The sequence below is a fragment of the Amia ocellicauda genome, chromosome 1 (genome assembly GCF_036373705.1).
Source record: "Amia ocellicauda isolate fAmiCal2 chromosome 1, fAmiCal2.hap1, whole genome shotgun sequence".
Taxonomy (NCBI): Eukaryota; Metazoa; Chordata; class Actinopteri; order Amiiformes; family Amiidae; genus Amia; species Amia ocellicauda.
In genome coordinates this window covers 16985657-17006907 of record NC_089850.1, presented here as the reverse complement: position 1 = coordinate 17006907, position 21251 = coordinate 16985657, and the positions used below count along the sequence as shown (strand labels likewise).

The 21251-nt window shown below is 40.4% G+C and overlaps 1 protein-coding gene across 1 annotated transcript in view; it reads right to left on the bottom strand.

The window, feature by feature from the left end:
* Nucleotides 1-21251, bottom strand: part of ush2a (Usher syndrome 2A (autosomal recessive, mild)) — a 243804-nt gene that overhangs the window by 69644 nt on the left and 152909 nt on the right. Inside the window, exons 46-52 of the mRNA XM_066697388.1 lie at nt 17796-17998; nt 17452-17564; nt 15171-15360; nt 12265-12433; nt 11794-12015; nt 3551-3771; nt 704-911 (exon numbers count right to left, since the gene is read on the bottom strand). Coding sequence (XP_066553485.1) covers nt 704-911; nt 3551-3771; nt 11794-12015; nt 12265-12433; nt 15171-15360; nt 17452-17564; nt 17796-17998 — 1326 coding nt within the window. The remainder of the gene's footprint in view (nt 1-703; nt 912-3550; nt 3772-11793; nt 12016-12264; nt 12434-15170; nt 15361-17451; nt 17565-17795; nt 17999-21251) is intronic.

Genomic DNA, 21251 nt, shown 5'->3' with positions numbered 1-21251 from the left:
TATCAGGCAGGGAAAACCACATAGGTTAACATTTCTCCCCACACAGGTTTTTAAGGCAGTTCCTGAACTCCGGTGCAAATTGAGTATTAAACCATGACTAAATGAATTATCTTAATTATCACCTGACAGAATTACTATAGAATAATCTTTTATGAAATAAGAAAACAGAAATGCATCTCAAATGACATTTAATTACAGATTTGCGATTCCTCTGCTCTAAGAACACAGGACCGATTTCCACAAACTCCCCAATCGAATCAGTAGCGCTGATCAGCTGTCCACACGTGCTGTTCAACACAAGGATTCCTGACTGTTTTTGTAAGCAAAGACGGGGCCAAACGGCTTGAGCAGAGCATTGCCTGATGAGGGGAAAAAAGGGACGTGTCGGGGAACTTGGCAGATCCAACAATGTTGTATTTGCAGGGCTGCCCGGCGGAAATCAACCAACAATTGAGGTCAGGTTTAATGCTCAATTTGCATTTGTTTCTTTGCTTTGTGTGGGGAAAAGGACTAAAACAATGATTCTATATCCAGGCATCTTGGGGGGTTTGGGGGCCAGATGGTAACCCTTCCTAGATCTGAACAAAAATATAAAGGCCAGAGCGGCTCTTAAGGGATGCAGCCTCAAGCCAGACAGACTGTCAATGCATCCACTGTGTCCAAAGGCAACGAAAGCACTGCAAACAGAATGGGGGGGAAATACCTGTGTAGGTGTATCTGCTCGGCCCTCCTGAGTAGACCAGCTCCTCCGGGGTGGGGCACAGGACCCCCTGCGCAGCTGCGTACGGGGAGGCTGAGGGGACCCCTTTCACCCAAGTGCAGATGGTCTCTGCTGGGTTCAAATCACACTTGCCACAGAACGCCCCGGCCGCCATGGAGATGGGGCACAATATGCTGGGGCTGCAGTCTTGCTGTTGACAAATACAATTCATTTAGTCATGGGCAGACAACCACATTATATCCTCATTAGTGACAATAGTCATCACATTACTGCTCTGTTTAAAGCAACTCAAGTCAGCTGGCGTGTGAAAAGTTCACTGTTTTAATGAATGGCAAGGATGCCCCTTAATGACATAATTAGAAATAAATCACCCACACCCTGATTTGTGTTTGCCTGCTGAGGTTGGAAGGCAAACATGGCTACAGGCACTGGTGTATTATGGTTGCCACAGGACTGCGAGTTCAATATCACAGGTCAGAGCGGGTCAGGTGTTCCATCCTAGCTGTCCGGGATTAAGTTATAGGACGTGATTCATCTAAAGCGCCTCAACAATCACCGTTCTAATATGATTTTGTGGAGAAGCACTCAGATCTCAGGTTCTTATTTCCAAAACCTAGCTGGGAAAAAAAAGACATGTATGTGCCTGTGTAAAACAAAACAAAAAACACTCCCAGAATCCATTAATATGTTACGCAGCTACACAAATAGGTGAGGTAAATGTATTTATTTATTGGGACACCATATTCCATAATCTTCACATTTAAGCATAATATACCAAATATGCCAAACAGGAGCAAAGGCAAAGTGTAGGAGAAAAATGTCCCGAAGAAGCTGATCGGGGTATAAAATCCTCATGTTGCCTTTGATAACATTGGCTGTTAAAACCATTTTTCTTTTACATCACTTACAAAAGTGGAGCCATAAAAGGGCTACCAATCCCTAGTTACCCTCTCTCTTTCATCACACTCCCATCTTAACTCCCATCAGAACAGAAGAGTTGTATATGTTTGAATGTTTGAATACAACTGCCTGTGCAACATAATATGTCCTGAGTGGAACAAACGGATGGGAGTGGGAAATTAGTAAACAGCCAAGTAGGTAAAAAGGAATCAAATGAAAGAAAGGAATTCTGCCCTCTGTCTTACATCTCACATGACCAGAATTACACAGAATTATTCAAGGGTAGGGGGCTGGTTGGGCAAACACAACAATTACCCCAAGGCAATCACCATTATGGCCCCAGGGAATAGAACCGGCAGAATGGTAGATGGAAGGAGACATGAAATGAGACTACATATAAGAATCAATTTATTAAAATTAAGTTCTGTAAACAAGTGCAGTTTAAATGATAGATAATGCCTGCCTTCATCTATATCTTTGACTAAAACCGGGCTTTGTGAAAAACTCTAAATTTGGATTTTATAATTAACTGAATCCGAGTCTTCATTTCATATGGATATGACGATCAATGAACACCTAAATGAAATTCAAAAAACCTGATTCTGAACTGTGTTACTGCACTCTGACATGACCTCTGTATCACATCTAAAGCTGATTGGACCCATTTTAAGTCCCAAAAAGAATTTCAGTTGTGGTGCAGAGTTTTAATTTTAAAGTTTCTTTTGGAATTTTTCATTATATATGTGCCTTTGTAATACAAAAAAACACTCCCACAATGCACCTGGGTGGGCGGCACAAACTCTTATGTTTAAGGAGGTTGGGAAATACCGAACAAAAGGTATCATGTGACCACAGATAAAAAGACAGACATTAATTATATAGATTATTTAAGAGGCATGCTGATCTATCCTTGTGAAATTGATCAACATGAGTTAAATGTGTTTGTTTGTTTTTACAGTAGATTTTGGGACGAGGATTCAATATTTATTTTCAACAAATGCAGATTTTTTTTAAAGAAAAGAAAAGGAAGTTCGCCAGGACAGAGTCTGTGAAAAGAACTGTCTTTTCCTGAGCTGCAACGAGCCCGACGCTTGTGCAGGCAATTTTGCAGCCCCGCCGATCGCACACGTGAGTGCTAACTGTTCCAATTGAACCCACAAACTAATTAGAGCGACTGTATATACCTGTCTCATGCACTGCAGACTTGGGAGCAGCAGTCATTAACAAATCATTTTATAGCAAGCCACACATATCAGTGGAATAGAAAGCAAATACATTAAACTGGAGGAGGACAAAGGGAGGGAGGTGTCATGGAGGAGGGAAGGAAAGATTTTTTTGTTCAATTTATTTTAGCTGAATCAAGTCAGAAATTTCCCCTTCAGTGACAAGTTCAACACTAAAGAAAATGTCAATATACTACATACATAAACACATTCATTGTTTTCTGGGAGTAATTATTCAATTCCACGTCCTGCACAAAGTAATGATGAACTGAAATACGTCCAAGGGTCTGCAAACTTATGCTGCTTTATCTTATTTGTTTTTCCACAAACCACTTGCTTTTGGTACCAGATATCATCACAGCAAGGTTGGTGACTGACTGAGCTTGCAGCATTATCTACATGGATTTTAGTGCTTTTTAAAATCATATACAAAAAATGGTAGTTGCTTTGCACTGTAGCCTGTCCATTTCCATTTTCCTTTAAAAATACTGGAATATAGTGACTGCTTATCAAAATTATTTTAATAAAAAAGAACCAACTAAAAAGGAAATGGTTAAAGTGGAGTTCTCCGAATCCCTGGTACACAAATCAGTTTACTATGTTTTCTGCTTCAGGAAACTGGTAGGCATAACCAACAGTGATTTTTTTTCCACTTGGATGTGGGGAGTGAGAGAGAAAAGATGCTCCAAATGCATTAATTATTTACCTTGAACTGTATGCCATGTGAAGACCTGTCAGCACAGACATATTTCAAGGGGTTGTACCCCACCCCATTGCAGCACGCCTCTGCAGATGGGATGAGTTCGGCCCCGCAGCAGCCCAGTGCCGCTTCACTCTCCTTCAGGTGCGGCACGGAGACCCCGTCGCGGCTGGTACAGCACACTGTACTCGACACGTTCACATACTCCTCTCCACAGCACGCCATGCCTACAGACAGCGAGGAAAAGACACCGCAAATGTGGTGTGAGGGTTGTTGTACACCTGACAATCATTGCGAGCGATGCGTATTTAATTACATAATTACCATGCTGCTATTTTTCTTAATTACCGCATTCCTAATTGCTATTTTTCTATCGTTATTAATGATCATTTTCACAGGGAAACGGGAGGAATTCAGATTGGGAGGCAGGTGAACGTGAGGCACAAACTGGAAGAGAAAAGTGTGAACCGGACATCATTGCAACGTCCTGTTCCCAATCAAACCGCTTTATTTCTGTCTCCCCTCATTTAATTAATTAGAGGACTGTGCATTATTCATGAGGAAATAATGTTTAATTAACAGCACGTGATTGACAATGTTACCTTCACTTGCCCTGAGTGTGCGAGATTTCCAGGGCCACAGACATGGTAGTGTGACAAGGATGGAAAGTGTGCATATTCTATAGAGCTAACCAGTGCTGTAGACAACCCTGAAAGTACCCAACAAACGTAGAAACAAATGTGTGTAACATTTACATCTCTTTGTTAAGTATTTGTGCCACCCATAGCAATTCTATAATGTCAACAGCAGTACTAGCATGAATATGTTACCATGACTTTATCAACACTGTCCAGGCACCTAAAAGTCCAACAAGATGCGCATAATTGTCGAGGGCATGAGTTCGCTGAAGTCATCAAATACTTAAGATCCAGAGAACCGCTTAAAGTGTAATTTGTCGAAATGACTGAGGAAAATGTACAATTAACTTACTTCCAGTGAACACTGAGTGACACTTTCACACTTTCAGTCTGAGATTTCCTAGTGCAAGGCAGTAGCACCGCCTGTTTGTGCGTGTGCATTTTTGACAAAGACATGATTATTCAAACATCCGGTTTGCCGTGTCAGAAATGAGGAATTAAAAAACATCTTGACTTGTAGCTGTCAGGATCTCCCGTTCCTAATGGGACTGGCAAAATCCCTCACCCTCAGGGTAACCTCCGTACAGGTTTTAATTGGATTCTTTGAATATTCATTTTCTGTTCCGTTCTTACACAACACAGAATAAAGACAAGAGGTGGAAAAAAAAAAGGAAAGGCACTTTTAAAGATGGTGCTATTTCCACATTCTTCTTGGAGGATTTATAATTTTCCTGCAAAGGGTTTATTATTCGTCTAACAGGAAGTGACTCCTATTTTATTTCCTTGGGTAAACCATCACTACTTTAATTACTATCAACCTTGTTCCAGTATGATAAATTGCTAATTGCTTAATACCCTAATCAGCGTTCATTCTTTGCACAGATAAACTGTGACAGCACCATTAATTTAAATAGTAATTTCACTTAACGGCCAGAACGGCACAGCAGATTTTTATGCAACATTTTCTGGAGACTGCATCCATCACTGCAATATTCTGACATAAAGATGTCTGACGTGCACTAACTCACTTAGGGAGAGCAGATGTTACAGAGCGGAGTTTGGTGGCAATTCCCATAGTGCATCACTTCAGCTTGAATGACTTGCAAATAAACAGCTAGACAATTTTCTAAAATAGCTGCACCCACCCTTTGAACTCTGGTTGCTCCATACAATTTGCCAGAACGGCTTTTGAACTTTGACACTGTGACCTCAAAGCCATAAGCGCAAGAAAACATTTTATTTTTTCATGCCAGGATGGCTGAACCAAACTATTCCCTTTAGGATATAAAATATGCATTTTTATGATTCATACAGGTATATGAGATAATAGATTAAAAAAAATAATACTAGAAAAGTGTCAGTGTTTCAGCAGAATTAAACATGTTAGCAATGATTTATTACATCAACAGTTGTAGCTGAAAAGAGGCAACTCTTTTTTTTTTTTCTGTTAACATACACTTTTCAGGAGTGTGAAATTATTTTGCTAATCTTCAGATTTATGACGGATTTGCATACATTCATTAGAGAGCAAGGGAACAAAATGAACATAAGGTGCTTACGCTCTGTGTGAATTAAGGTTAATTCAGTTAATGATAAGTAAATATTTTTCATGCAATGAACAACTGATAAAAAAATGTGTGCCATGGATTAAATACGCCTTTGTATACAACTGGAACTTTGAACAAACGAAACACTTTTAAATACCTGAATATATTAATATGTTGGGGAGGGGGGGCATTCTGGACATAGCATGGTTTTCAAAGTCATGATTTCAAGGTACACAAGGTCTATTACAATGCATTCTTCATGCAAATACACACTTTTTTCTACTTTCTATCTTTCTCTCAGAGAGCATTTAAAGCAGCAGACAGCTGTAGTCCCTGGATCCCTGCGTTACTCCTGTACCAGCTTCCAATCCTGAGAGAGTGGTAACAAATATAACTGCTACCCCAGCATTTCTTGTTCAACAGCATCTGTTAATTCATCCCATTTATAAAATACATATTGACAAAGACAACTGAACTGGGACCGGCGAGATCTGATTTGGTGTGAGAAAGTCAATTCAATGTGATTCTGTTAAGAAGCTCCCTTAGGCAAACAGAAGCAGTGAAGTAATAGAAAAAAGGCATACGCTGAAGTCTGTGCCGTAACCCTCATACCAGTTATTTAACACTGCCAAGCGCTGGAGTAAATGTGTGGTTCAGAGCTAATAAATGTGTTTCTTTATGTAGTTCACTGTTAAAAAGATTCACAACTTCAAAATATTAGTAAGAGATATATTAAGCTTTAATTGTATTATTAAGCATATCTAATACTTATTTACATCCATGTTTTCTATAGCCTGTATTTGTCATAATGCGAGTACTATTTAAACCATTGATCATAAAAAAATATATATTTTTTTAGCGATGTAACGGTGTACATTGAGTTAAATTAGAAGTGGTTTGTACAACTTAATGGTATTACTGGTTTTACAGCTTAGAACTAAATGAATGCTTGATAAACAAATTACAGAGGTGCAGAAATGTATTTGGAAATGCTTACTTTCAAGACAAGCACACGCTGTGGAGCATGAAAAATTCCAGTTTAGCCCAGTTTAATTCAACTAACTTAGCAACTGACCATTTTAGGTGCCTTGAGTAAAAGGACATATTTCAACCTTCCTGTCAATAGCAATGTTGCCGTTTCTGCCACAATACCATCAGTGGCAAATTAAGTCCGTTGGTGCTGAAAGTATTTGATTAAGCTTCAAGAAGGCCTCCCACTATCAAGCTAATGAGCTTCCACCCCGACCTCGAGAAGACAGTGTGCACTGGGCTGACAGAGCGAAAGGCCAATCTGTGCTTGCTTCCTGGGCTTGGGGTCTATTAGGGGACCACCAATTAGGTGAGTTTCCTGCCCAGAGAGGGCAATTGTGCAGAGCCCTCCAGAGACCAGGCTAGACTGCGCGCCTTTCCCTGTAGTGGGCCACTGAGAGTCTCCACAGATTTATGTACCCTCAGTACTGTCCCTGCAGGCACTGAATATGCTTATGACATTTGTCTTTCAACTGGAAGAATCCAGAACAGGGACCTGTTAGCAGCCCAGTGAAAGTGTGGGAGGGCTGCCCAAGCCAGATGGGACTGAATGAAGAATCCCACTTAATGTCCAGGACAGAAATAACGGGACAGACACATAATTTCTGAACTGATAACATTGGTCTGAAACCTGGTTTTCTAAGACCATGTGTCTCACAACTGGCCTATCACTGCCAGGGTCGGTTGAGCTTGACTTATTGCACATTTCCGCATACTGACCCAGTATATTACCAAATGGACTGAAACAACAAATATCAGAGCAGCTGTTCACAATGTACTTAATAAGCCACGGTCCTCAGCCTCGATGACTACTGCGGTCTTTCATCTGTGCCAGAAACTGCTCTTCTATCACCATTTGCATTGGAAGACAGCCCTCAGTGATTGAACCCCATATATCCATCCCATTGGATGCCTTTGTCTCAACTGCTCCTTAATTACCTGAGCGACCTTCAGCAGTAATTAACTAGTTACTGGTTAATTCAGTCATTAAAGTGCTGGTTGGATCAAGGTCCTGCAGCGGCATGAACTGGAAGTGCCAAGGTTGCCTGCCTACCCCTGCTGTGTAGTTTCCCATCCAACCGATCAGTGGGTGATGCGTTTGAATAATAGCCAGGTACTTGCCTTGTATCAGTCACTACATACAGTATATATAAGGGCTTGCCTAAAAATAGTCCTAATGCGAAAACACAGACAGGTTTTCCAAAGGAACATCCCAAGGGTTGACAAAGCAAAACTCCCCCAAAAGTGTGTCTGAACATTATTATTATATTTCTTAGCAGATGCCATTATCTTGGGCGATTAACAATTGTTACAATATATCACATTATTTTTACATACAGTTGATACAGCTGTTTTTTTACTGGAGCAATCTCAGTACAGTCCCTTGCTCAAGGGTACAACAGCAGTGTCCCCCACCTGGGATTGAACCCACAATCCTCCACTCAGGAGTGCATAGCCCTGACCGCTACTCCACATTCGGACGTACTTGAAACGTCTTACAAACCAGCACACGAGACTTCCAGATGCATATAAGCGGTCTTTGTCCCGACGGTTCATAAAACAGTGGCTGATAATGTATGACATCCACATCCTTGTACTTTAGGTCTAATTGAGGACATTTTATAATCTTGACTCAATTCATCACAGTGCAGTGCCTACACATCCACCTTGAACTACTCGAGCTTTAGATATAGTTACACCTATGCTCAGCGTGCCACCAAAACGAATCTGATGAATCTGACTAAACTAAACATAATTGGTCAATACTTAGCATAGTTATGGCTGCAACTGCCCCCCTGATTCCTGAATGATTCATTTGAAAACAGTACAAACAATGGGCAGACACAGCATCTCTTGCCCTGGACAGTAAAGATAAAACAAAGGATGGCGTAAACCATGGGTCTGCTGTAAATAAAACAAACAAACCTTTTCCAATGGGGCCATGGCCTTTGAATCCCTCACTTCAATGGAACTACATATTTGAATCCCCTGTTATGGGACAACATTTTTCCTCCCCATGGGGATGGAGAGCAGGTAGGATGGACACTCATTTAACCACAGACTTCAAGTCTCACAGTATAAATAGTGTCCTCTCTCAACCCCAGCAGTGGTCATCTAAGTTTACTCGATCTCTTACAAGCTCCCTGCCACATCACAGTCCCAATTTGAACTGGCAATTCACAAATTGTTTTTTTTATTCCATGGGAAGTCTACAAGCATATCATTAAGGATATCCAACTAAAGGCTCCCATTAATTAAGTGAATTCCTATGCTTGTCCTGTCTGCATTCTACCTTAAAACTTGCTATTAATATTTGGAACAAACTCCACACTGCCATTTGCATTTTATCACATCAAAAAGAGTTTTGGCACCACTATGCAGGGGCATATGAAAAATGATTAAAAGCTCTACATTAACAATTCCAGCTCATCGCAAACAGCAAACTGTTCAACTATCTGGACTATATTTTTGGCAAATGGTCACTGTGTCCTTGATAAAGTTTTTTTTCATTTTCTTTTTTTTTTTTTTTAACATCATCACAGCTCTTTTCACCACAGTGTGGTCTAGCTTGCAAAGATAACACTCTCAGCTGAAAACCTTTTAACACTTAAATGGCGCAAATATTCATATTTAACCTTGAGCATTTTATATATACTTTACTCTCTACTTTTATAATGTAAATGCAATTATAACTTGAGGATGCTGAGTTATGAGGCCTGCCTACCCAGCACACACATAAATGTTATGAAAATGTTTCTGGAAACCAAGCAGGGGGATTATAAATATGAAAACAATTATGTAAAGTGAACTTAACAAACAAGCAACAGCACCTAAAGTCTTCACCACTCCACACAAAAACCGAGATGGCATCCAGTATAAAGGTGTTTATATTCTCTGTGTGAACTCATGGTTGAGAGTAAAGGGTCATACAGGACCCACACACGTGTTACAGTGTTAAAAGAACCTGAACACAGTGCTCTTAATACCTCCAGAGAGCTGCTATTAAAATGCTTTCACTCCTTGTGGCTTTCAGGATCAGATCTGAGCCTGTTCTGTACAATCCACTGCACTTTGTGCCAACCTGTGGAATAAAGCTGAACGTCACTGTAAGTGTAATAATTCAATCCAGTATTATTTTCTATATTGTTCTCGCACAAGATGTTCTAGTCAATATCTTAAATCCAATTGGAGAACTCAAGCAAGAATATCCCTCAGACGGATTTATTCAAATAATGAGAAACAAATATTTTGAAAAAGTAAATGAGATCAAAAAGTCCAGTTCTATTCCTGCATCGTGAAAAATGTGACACACCAGACTATATTTGAATGTTTACTCTTGTAAGACTCATATATTTCAGTCTAAATAATAAGAAAAATCCAAGGAGACACTCCAGTCACTTCAAATAACTTCAGTATCTAACACGTGGGGCAGTTCTACTCCACACTTCCTGCTGTTGAGTCCTTCCACATACCCTGATGAAGAAAATTAAAACCTTGAGATAAACTTAACTGTACCACCAAGGTTAAGTAGCGAAATAAAAAGCACAGAATCTAAAGAGCACCACTACTGTGCCCGGCTGGATTACAATCCTGCCGGCTCCCTGTAAGGGTACCAGGCAAATGGTCTTTAGTTTTGCTAACGGCACTATCTATCATAACATATGCTCTCTCCAGGATGCAGTCTATTATGAAGGATGGGATTTTCCATCAACTCATTTAAATAAGATGTACCTTGCAAACAAAATTAAATATATACATAGCACCACACACACACACACAAGCAAACATTGCAGGACACACACAAGGCTTCGCTGCAATTGGAAACGTGGAGCTTTTTAACTGAAAAAAAATTACACTTAAGACTGACTTGCAACAGAGGAGAATTTAGATTAAATGAGAAACAAACCCATAGTCTGCTTTGTATGATCATTTCCTCATGCCTGTATGTTGCGGGGAAAACAGTGTGATGTCTCCAAGGCTTTGACAGCTGCAGTATGGTAAATGGCAGGGAAAACTCCCAGGAAAAGAAGACTGATTATTTTCTCAGTTTTTTAATGAACTTTACCAAACTATTTTCTGCTGGGAATATTAACCATGGTGTTCAGGATACATTCTAACTTGCCCGTCTGGTTAATTTCCTTTTTGCTCGTCACACCGTCCCCCCATGGCGCTCCTCTGTAAACCCACACACTGTGTGAGATGTAAGATGAGCCACACGTCGGGGGCAGTGCTGGTTCAGGTCCCATCTGTGCCCAGTTGCCAGTTTTAGCTGTGAAGCCACAGGGAGTGCCATGTGGTCCTGATGAAGATCGCTTTCAGATCGAAACATTCACCTTCAGACGTTACTTTGGGTTAAACTAAAGTTAACTGTGACGGAGTTATTTAAGAGCACTGGCACGATTTCACCCACGATGCTTTGATGATGTACTTTGCACCTCACAACTAGGTGTGCTGGTTGTTCAGCACTGATCAAGGATATTGCTGCTCCTGCGTTTTAGGAGTATGAATCTGCCAGACTATTATTTTCCTATATATATATTTTTTTATCATACTAATGGATTGACTGCTAACATGGATGGGTTTGTAAATGTAAAGAGTGCAGATAAGTAAATTACCACCCAATAAAAATTGTTTTAAACAAAAAGGAAAACAAACTACTCCTGATACACTCTGATCTTATGTGAGAGTTAAAGGCTTCGGATACGCTGCTGTAGACTGACTGTACCGGAAGCATCATATATGACAAACCTGCCGTTGAATGCTTTATCAATTGAAATGCATTTTATCTTCCACAGATGAACTACAAAGACAATCCAGGCAGGTTCTCAAGACTGCCGCGAATCTGCCGAAAATCATTTTCAGAGGGATTCCAGTTTTTGGGCATGCCTGCCTGAATGGTGCCCTGAATGCGGATGAAAAGCAACATATACACAGAACCAGAACAATTCATTTTCTACTGCCTCAGCAACACTGCACGTCCGGATATGCCCTATCAATTAAAGACCTATGTATTTGCACATCGAATGGGCGGTACCATGTGCTGGCGTGTGCACGGCTCCTTGCTCTTCGTTGCCGCAGCAGACCAGGTCTCTGTTTGCCAGCTGTCCCCCGCAGCACTGCTTGTGAAAGCCATCGTGGAGGGTCTCGGCACAGCAAATCTGCCTTCCTGAGGAGTAGTAGGGGTTTCCATCACAGCAGGCGTCCCCCAGCCCAACGGACACCCGAGCCTGGCCTGCGTTGGGGCAGCATACCTCACCTGGAAAGACATCCCAGCATGGCTTTCAGAAGTGACTCCACCCTTGAAAGTTAGAGAACATGTGGGAGAACCATCACCCCCTGTGAAGGTCACCATCTTTTAATTCTTGCTAAAATCTGAGATGCAAAAGTGTGGACACCTTACTACTTGAATACAGTTACAAACTCTTTACATTGAGTGTATGCTTTGGCCCTGTTTATTGACCCCATTTGGTCTTTTATGAATTTGATTTGAATGATTTTTGCTTACCTGGCAAAACCCTGACATAATACCCACTACAGCACTGAAAGTCCAGCAGGGGCTTGAGAAACTGGCCACCACAGCACACCGGTGTGGGAAAGTCAGGAGCCGGGATGTATTTGTCTTGGCAACACTCATATCCAGGCTGACTGCTGTACACAGCTCCACTGCAGCAGACCTGAGGGAAGACAGAGAGTGTTATGGTTTATTTCAGCACCTTAACCCATTCAACACTTTTGTTTAAGGTCGTAATGCAGCTCAGTGCTTCTGTGAATCGAGACAGCGGTGTTAACCGCTCCTCTCAGGGCAAAACAACTGCTAAATTTAGCCCAGGTTGGCACTCTGTCTTGGCAGAATCCCAGGACAGGATGGATTTTCAGAGAGTAATGGAGATATTCTCAAGGGGTCGGCAAGTTCCACTGACATTGTCTATTACTATTGCTCGGAGATATTTCCCATCTTATGTGTGGGGAGGTATTATTCATTGATATGTTAAAGGGAAAAACCAAAAATAATGACTTTGACAAACATCAAAATGGTGCAGTGTCTGTCCACCAAAAGGTGGATGTCCAAAACTGTGTTTCTATTATTTTCTGTAAATTCTGTCAATGTATGGGTTTTCTGTTGTCAAGTTTTGGAGAGTTGGGGCTGAGTCTTGGATCAGGGTCTTCTCTGGTTGACAGAGGGAGTCCCATTAGTCCTACCACCTCTACGTACAGGACTGTCCTGTACTGTAAGTTAACCTCCCTGCCTTCTGGGAAAAAAGAAGAAAAATAAAGAAACTACATCAAAAGGGAAAATGGGAACATTCTGAATACTTGTGTTGACTCTCTCCAGAAAATAAACACAACCAAAAAAAAGGAGAACAACAAATCCTCTTAAAACAAAATGGCTCCAATCTGACCTGCACTTCTCACAGACATGCATACTGTAAAGCAGAGGCTGTAGGTGTACGAAATCTCTCTTCTATGAGAATTTTCGAGCACTGAGCTTTGGAGTAATTAGTGGCAAGGTAACAATTCACGAGGAATACCCCCGAGTGCCAGGATTTGTTTTTCTACCACTAAAATTGTCTCCATTTTTTATGGTCTTGTATTACAAGGGAAGCACTTGTCCTTCTGTAAGTCATGTTCTTTGTCTTTGTCTCCCTCATGTATTATTGTCTGAGTTGAATATTGGGGACGTTTGGTCTGCTCTCCCTTGCCAAGTTGGCGTGCGTTCAATAACATTAGGATTGCAGCAATTGCGGAAGACAAGTTAATCTGTTTGCTGAGAACAATTGCGGACCGCGTTTCATGCATAAATAACAGCCGTTAAGAAATGGGGATGCTTCCTTCTGCTATGCCAGGTGCATTCTTTTAACGTCTCATCCATTAATCTAGGCCGGGATGCCGCCAGTCACTTCAGCAGGTCTGTGCCTTTGAAGAAAGCATCCTGAGCCTCTTACCTTTTAGAGATTATACAGACCTTTTAGTTAAATAAAATTGGGATTTTAAGACAGATATTCATTTAAAACCCATGAAAACCCACGGAGAGAAGCTCTTTATGAAACAGGGAGACAGGAATGTATTAGCCTGAGCGTGGAAGATTCATACATATCAATAAAGTTGACTAATTAAATGAGAAATTAACCTTTTGCCTAAAGCCAGGCATTATCATTTAAATGACTTTGGTTTTATTTTTGGCATCTATTGCACTTTGTTAAGCACAGTTGTGGTGATATATGCTGCCCCTGAGTTGGCATGTTGTGGTATCTTTAAAGCATTATACACTATGATTATTTTTAAGGGAATTTTTTCATCTCGACCGTCACAAAAATAAATTAACACAATGCAAAAATATAACTATATGTAGTATAGGTATTTTGTAAATTAACTATTCTAATTCAATACAAAGTACTCCACACAACACATTATTCAGGACAAAGTCTATTGCAAAGGGCCTCCTAACTTACTCAGAAGTCTGTCAGCACTGCACAAACTAGGTGTCAGACAGCGATATACATGCTCTTTGCTTCTGTCCTCCAATATATCAATTTTGGGAAAAGGTAATAAATCAACTGTCTCTTTTCTTGGATTGTATCGTTCTAGTATCTCTAGGCCTCTGCGTAATTAGAGACCTTTCATCTACTGACTCCACCTTCAAATATCCTCAGCTTCTCTCTCTTGCACTTGCAAAAAATAAACTAAAAGTGGAATTACTGAATTGGAAATTTAGGGGAAAACTGATGCAAATGGACGCAATTGCTGAATCGATTAACCAATCATGTATTTAAAACAAACTTATAGCAATACTATGGGATAAAGCCTAATAATTTGTTTAGCAAATGAAAATCAAGACAGAGGTACAAAACACCCTTCCCAATCAAGTGCAACAACACGGAAAACAATTGCTGTCCAAGGCAATGATCCATTTAAAATGTTGCATCTCTATTATTGCTTCCCCTCTTCCATTCTTTGTAATCTTTATTTCACACCCTAGTAGAAAGGCTGTTGTTTTTTTTCTGTGTGGAATATTAACATCTCTCACATGTTATTAAATGACCATGATCCCTATTGCAATGAATGGAGAAATTAAAGCAGGAAAATGCTGTGAACCTCGAATACTAAAAGTGAGAATATTTCAATATCTTTTTCTTTTTGCACAAAGTTAGAGAACTTGGTTAGAGAGCAGCCATTTAGACCAATACAGCCTTATTGAATATGCTACCCTGAAGTTTTCAGTAATGACTGATATCTTCGGTTGCAATGCTTCCGAGTCCTCTGGGGCCCTATTTAGCTATCGGCACAACTCATTTTTGCATCCACATCAGGTCCCGGCAGTCAGACGCAATGTGACTCACTCACGTACGGGCCGAGCATTTCCCCTCTCCCTTCCTGCAGGTCGGATGCACTGCGGCTGAAACTACCGTGTACCTGATGTTCTGGCTGGTAGCACAAGCTCCCGCAAACCCCCTGGTCTCGGAGGCACTCCACATACAGGCACTGCTGCCCGGCTTGGTGTGGCAGGGCCTCCTCACAGGGCCGCTGGGTCCGTCTGTGCACATCGTAGCCCAAGATGATGCCATTGGGGCGGCCGGGGGACGTCCAGTCAACGCGGAGGGACCTGCAGGCACAGATATAGCAAAACACAGGATGGATGAACACTGCAAACACACTGTAGTGCCTTCACTTTCTCCTGGGCCCCTCTGGCAACAACACAAGTGGTCTCGTTTTTTTTAAAGGTTCATTTCCTCTCTCTTTGAATTGGTAATGGCACCCTTGCACAATGTTTGACTATAACCAAAGTCATTACCCAACATGGCCTGCCTTTCACCTCACACGAGGAACAGCCAGATGGAGAGAAAAGACCAGACGTTCTGCTCTGTCACTCAAACCGTGGTTATCTCACTTCTACCTTGTCAGTCAGTCCAACAGAAAGTACACACCATTTGCTAGCATGAGCTGATATTGTCTCCACATTGGAAGCCATGTCCAACATTTTTCCTAGCTTTTACATTTTAACCTGCCAAAGAGTCTTAATCACACCTGGATGAGGAAGGTCTTGGTTGGCTGCTACAGGGGTATTATGGGTAACTATGCCACACTGGGAAGGATTTTTGGGCACTTTTGGGTGTACAAAGGAAGGACGCAAGTTTCTCTGGGAGAAGATATCTTAGGGCACTCAATGAATTATCCTGTTACTAAATTACAAGCAATGTTTAATGTAATGCTTTGTAATTAACCATAAAACAGAGTGTACTCTCGGCTTTTCACTTGGAAACTAATTGGATTTGCACGAGAGAATGAACGAGCTGGTTAAATAAAAAGGAAAACTGCAGGGGGAGAGTTTTTCAGTCGATTTATTCGTACTGTGAGCTTTAGCAGAGTAATTCCACAATCTTTTAAAGCTGTTATCATTACTACTGTTTTACTGAAATGTGTTTGTATTCCTTATTTTCCCAATTGCATTACATAGCTCCCTCCTCCCGGTTGGAGATTTAATACTTCCCCCTATTAAATAATTATTATTTTTCACCATACCTTTTAAAGCCTTCTGTTCCATTCCTGACTAGTTGACTAATTGATTGCGAAGGCTGCTGATGAGTTAAAGCTGAAAGATCTTTTCGGCTGATTATGAATTCATGAAAAGTGACAAGGTTTCCTTTTAAATAAGGAGAGTGAATCATTTGAAGATTACTGCACGCCTTTACAACACAAAATATCACTCATGATTACTCATAAAGCGCATTCCTATAACAAATGCATTAGTATTATTTCACCAAAGGTGTCATTTCTGTCTCAAGCTAATCCTTCACCAAGAAAAATTGCAGGAATTCATATTCTACACGGGACCAAGTAAAGCCATCAGTTGCAGCACTTGTCATATTTCAATCAAAGCTTAAGCCATGCAGTGAGTTTTGTACTCGGCACCACATAACAGAGGACCAGAATTAATGAATTAGCTATTGATTAAATTCCACTCTAGCAAATCTACCGTGGCAAATAAATGAACTGTTCGGGGCACATGTAGGCCACGGCCAGACATGTCAGGGCAATCGATCAGTAGTTAGTATTCTATTGGGATATAAGTACAGCAGATGATAATATGACATGCTGGAAAAGACAATGTAAAAGTAGAGTTCCTTTCTGACTGTATGGATTATGTCAAATTAGAGTGCGGGGGCTTTGTCTTCACGTCGGACGTTTTTCCATTCACAGTTCCACTTTTGACAGCGCAGCGCATATATACGCAGAACACGCTGCTCTTCTATGTGAAAACGTCTCGATGTACAACTGCAGTCAAAGGTATTCACATCGCTCATAGTGTATGTGATTCCACTGACTTCAAGTACTTAACAGTTTTCTGAAGGCTAAATATGTGTTTAGCTGACTGTACAAATATATATATATATATATATATAATTGTTAGAGCTGCCTAATTTCGACATTGATTTCTGCTGTCACCACCTGCCTTCAAAGTCGTAATTAGTGTTGTTAATCCACGTCTGTTTTTCAATTAAATCACAGAGACGTGATGACGAACACAACTGTTTTCAAAGGAAATTGAAAGAAAGGAAGATTGTAAAATTACTGACTCAACGCATGCTCCATCCACAGACAGAATGCTTCCAGTCCAAAGATCCATGAAGTGAGTCTCAGACATTTCCACCCAATTTCCACCCATTTCTAGGGCCGCTCACCAGCGAGATCTTACCTTGAGCTGATGACATGCATGTAAGGAGCCGCCATGTCCTCGGGCTCATCCTCCACTGTGGTGATCTGGGTCCCGTTGCTCTTCACACACGCGTAGACAGTGCACACCTCCACCTGAGCCAAAAACAGCACTGTAAATACGATCATGCGGAGACTGTTCACCACATATTACACAGGAACTTCCATAGATGCATTATATCAGATCATTTAAGTCATAACAAAAAAATTCAGGTTATATCCGTAAAATAATTCACATTATATCCGTAAAAGTATTCACGTTATATCTGTAAATTGTATTCCTTCAGCAATGTCGAGTACAACCCACAAAACTCCACAAGGTCAGACCTGGATGTTGTAAACAGTGAAGGGCAAGAGGCCTCCCAGTACGAAGGAGCCCGGCGAGTCCAGTTCCGTGCGGTGCTGCAGGTCGTTGACGTACACGGAGTACTCGGTGACCACGCCGTTCGGGTTCAGGGGAGCTGTCCAGATGACACGCACAGCTGTGCTGTTGAGGGTAATGACCTCGGGAGGGAACACCCCCTCAGGCTCTGGAAACGCAGAGTAAACAGAATAAACTGCAGCTGTCGCAGATGAACGCGCTCCTGCGACGAGGCCCAAAGTCTGCGCTGCCACTTAAAAGGGGTCACAGCTTTTATTCCCCCCACTAGCTGCTTTTACTTATCTCACATTAACAGAAGTAGACAATATGCCCAAGACTGAAGGGAAGCGGAAAAAAAAAAAAAAAAAAAAAAGATTGCCTTCTTCATTCTTCATATGAAACCCTAACAGAAGCCCTTGTGCCCTTGCTGAGTACAGGCGTATTACTGACATACTGCAGACAACATGACCTGTGACCCCCCACAACAAAATGCATTATACACTCAGTAAAATCCTAGAAATGAATATGGCCCAGCTCATGGCAAAATATCTTCAAGAAATCACTAATCCTTGGATCTTTTAGAGGGTTGTTAGGCTGTCGTTTTCTCCCCTAAGCTTTGTTTTATTTATTTTTTTATTCCTCTTCTCATTGCTTGGAGGAAATATAATAGGAGACTAAATAAGGCTGATGAACAGACACTGTAAGATGTCTTTAGACAAACATTGGGAATATAAATCATGTATTTTGTAATTATTATTAATTTTAGTGTTACTTTATTTTGGTTTTATTAATTTTTTTAATTGGCACATATTTTTGTGCAAGGTGACTTCCATTCAACAATGAACTAAAAATAAATACAAATAATGCCAAGATTGTATTTTCTAAGGTTATTGACAGCTTAACATTTAAATGCGCGGGCTTACAATATTAAAACAACTTTTTTACATATATATTTCATTTTACTTTGTAACACATTTCACTGCATTACAAATGTTTTGCATAATAACAACAACAACAATAATAATAATTAGTAGTAGCAGTATAATCTCTATATGAACAAAATAATAAAAATAAGGATGCACTGTAACCCTTTCCGTTCTCAGCTCTTCTCTTCCCAACATTGAATTATTCCCAACAGAGCACTGGGGAATTTCACCAGGCTATACTGTAATTGAGCCAGGCCACCAGGGTTAACAGCCCCCATCTTTCTGAAAAGAGTGCCAGGGGATTTCTAATGTACACAACCCTCCTCACGCACGGGACCCGGGATCAACAGCTCATCTTAACTTTGACACCTCAGACTGCGCGTGCCAGTCGTGTCTTGTCCAGCAGGGACCAGCAAAATAAATAAATAAATAAATAAATAAACAGAGAGAGGGAGGGGGGAGAAGTACTTGACACAGCATAGAGGTGCAGAGCATTGAATGTGGAAGAATGGAGAGACTGAATCTGATGTGTAGATAGTACTAATGCATAGCTTGGGAAACTTGGGATCCAGTAAAAATAAAAGGTACAGTTGTAAGGGGACAGTCATTAAACTCGTCAATGTTAAGAATTGCTATTTTAGTATGTCCTGCAGTTTCCATGTCATAAAAAACTGTAATACTAGCTAGAAAAAGACCAGGATTTGGTCTAGCTCTAAGTCCGCTTTGACTGGAAGTTGTAGTAGGGCAATAGAGAATACTTTAGACATAATAGAAATGTCCTTTTTAAATAATATATGCCACCGCCATTAATAATAATAATAATTGGAATAATCATCATAGTAATCATCATAATAAATACAACCACTCTTGTATATCCTTACAAGCCTAGTAAAAACTATTCCTGGTAGTTGTCGAGTCCTAAAGAGGTCGAAATATACAAATGTTTTCCTGCGGTTACGGCGTACCATCCATCCTGCGGAACAGCCAGTCTTGCATGCTCTCATCTGAATGCAATCTACAGGTTTAATTTTCGCTATACTGTTTTGAACGCAAGGCTAAACACAGAATGTTAAGCTCATGGTTCACTTTTTAATTAGCACTCTGTTAACATATACATTATAAAGTACCTTAAGATAATCTCCAGGTTCAGCTACAGTTGTTAAAACGTACTGCCCTTTAGGCTGTAAGATAATGAAATTACCCCTGAAAGCACTTTGTTAAATGACCCGTAACCTTTATTTAGGAGGTAATGATTTTCTAATGTTTTTAATGCAATTTTTATTATGCTTATAAGATTAGCTGGTGAAGTTTAAGTACATTTCCGAGTTGCCAGCTGTTTCTTGCAGTGATGCAAATGTCACTTAAGCCATTTCAGTGTCTTCGGGAAAGCCAAACTCAGTTACAGCGCGCACAGGCACTCTTGTCACAGAGCACTGGCTTCCGTTACCTGCACCGGTTTGTGACCAAGAGACCTAATTGCTGTCAAATGCATAACAATCATAGAGAAGACATTCAGGAATGGACTTGGATATAACATTCTTTACACGTTGTATGAAACCTCGAGGACTTCTGACATTCAGACTCATTATGTATTGCCATGCTCTGCAATAACGATGCATACTAAGAAATTATGATTTAATGATTACATTTCTTTTGGAGGGGCGGGGGTTGGGTTGTGAAATTCATTATGGGAAGAAGTTAATCTAGTATGTCTAAAGAGTTCTTGTGTTATTTACACATCTTGGAGATATGGAGACTGGTCTGGTAGCATAGTGCTTGACTTTCCCGAGGATTCGCATAGACTGGAGATGTCCCAAAATCAATCCTCGGCTATGCCCAATGACTATGCAGTGTAATCAAATAAATAACTTCATTATGTTGAAACACACATAAGACTTTGATATTTTAAGTAATTGTAAAGTGATTCAACAATCCGATCCAATAGTTACCATATAGTCCCATTATGTTACAGGTATAATGCTTTAACAAGGTACATATATTGTAGATGTCCACATATGACACACTGTGAGCATAAAAATAATCCATTAAAAATATCATGCTAGTTATATACAACAGAGACTAATTTCTCAATTAATAGATATCTGTGCCTTAATTGAGAAACAGAAACAGCTCAATGACTATTGATTGTAGCTTAAAGCACTGTGGACCTGTCAAAAATTTAAAAACCTCAAGATTATGTTGCCTTTTTAAGAGAGAAAATCCATTTAATCCCTTGCAGTAAGAGTGCCTTTGATTTTGAACTCTTCCCCTAATCCTAATCCCAGAACTGAGAGAGACGTTACATTCATTCAAAAATAGAAAAGAGGAAAGAAAAAAAAAAAGGATAAAAAAATTGAATTTCTTTATCTTGGAACAAAGACGACTACGGGGGAATTGATTTTAAGGTATTTAAAAACCCCAAAAGTGGATTCACAGAGGCAAATCGCAATAATTTCGAATTGCGCACACAGACTGCATCCAGCAGATGCAATTGAA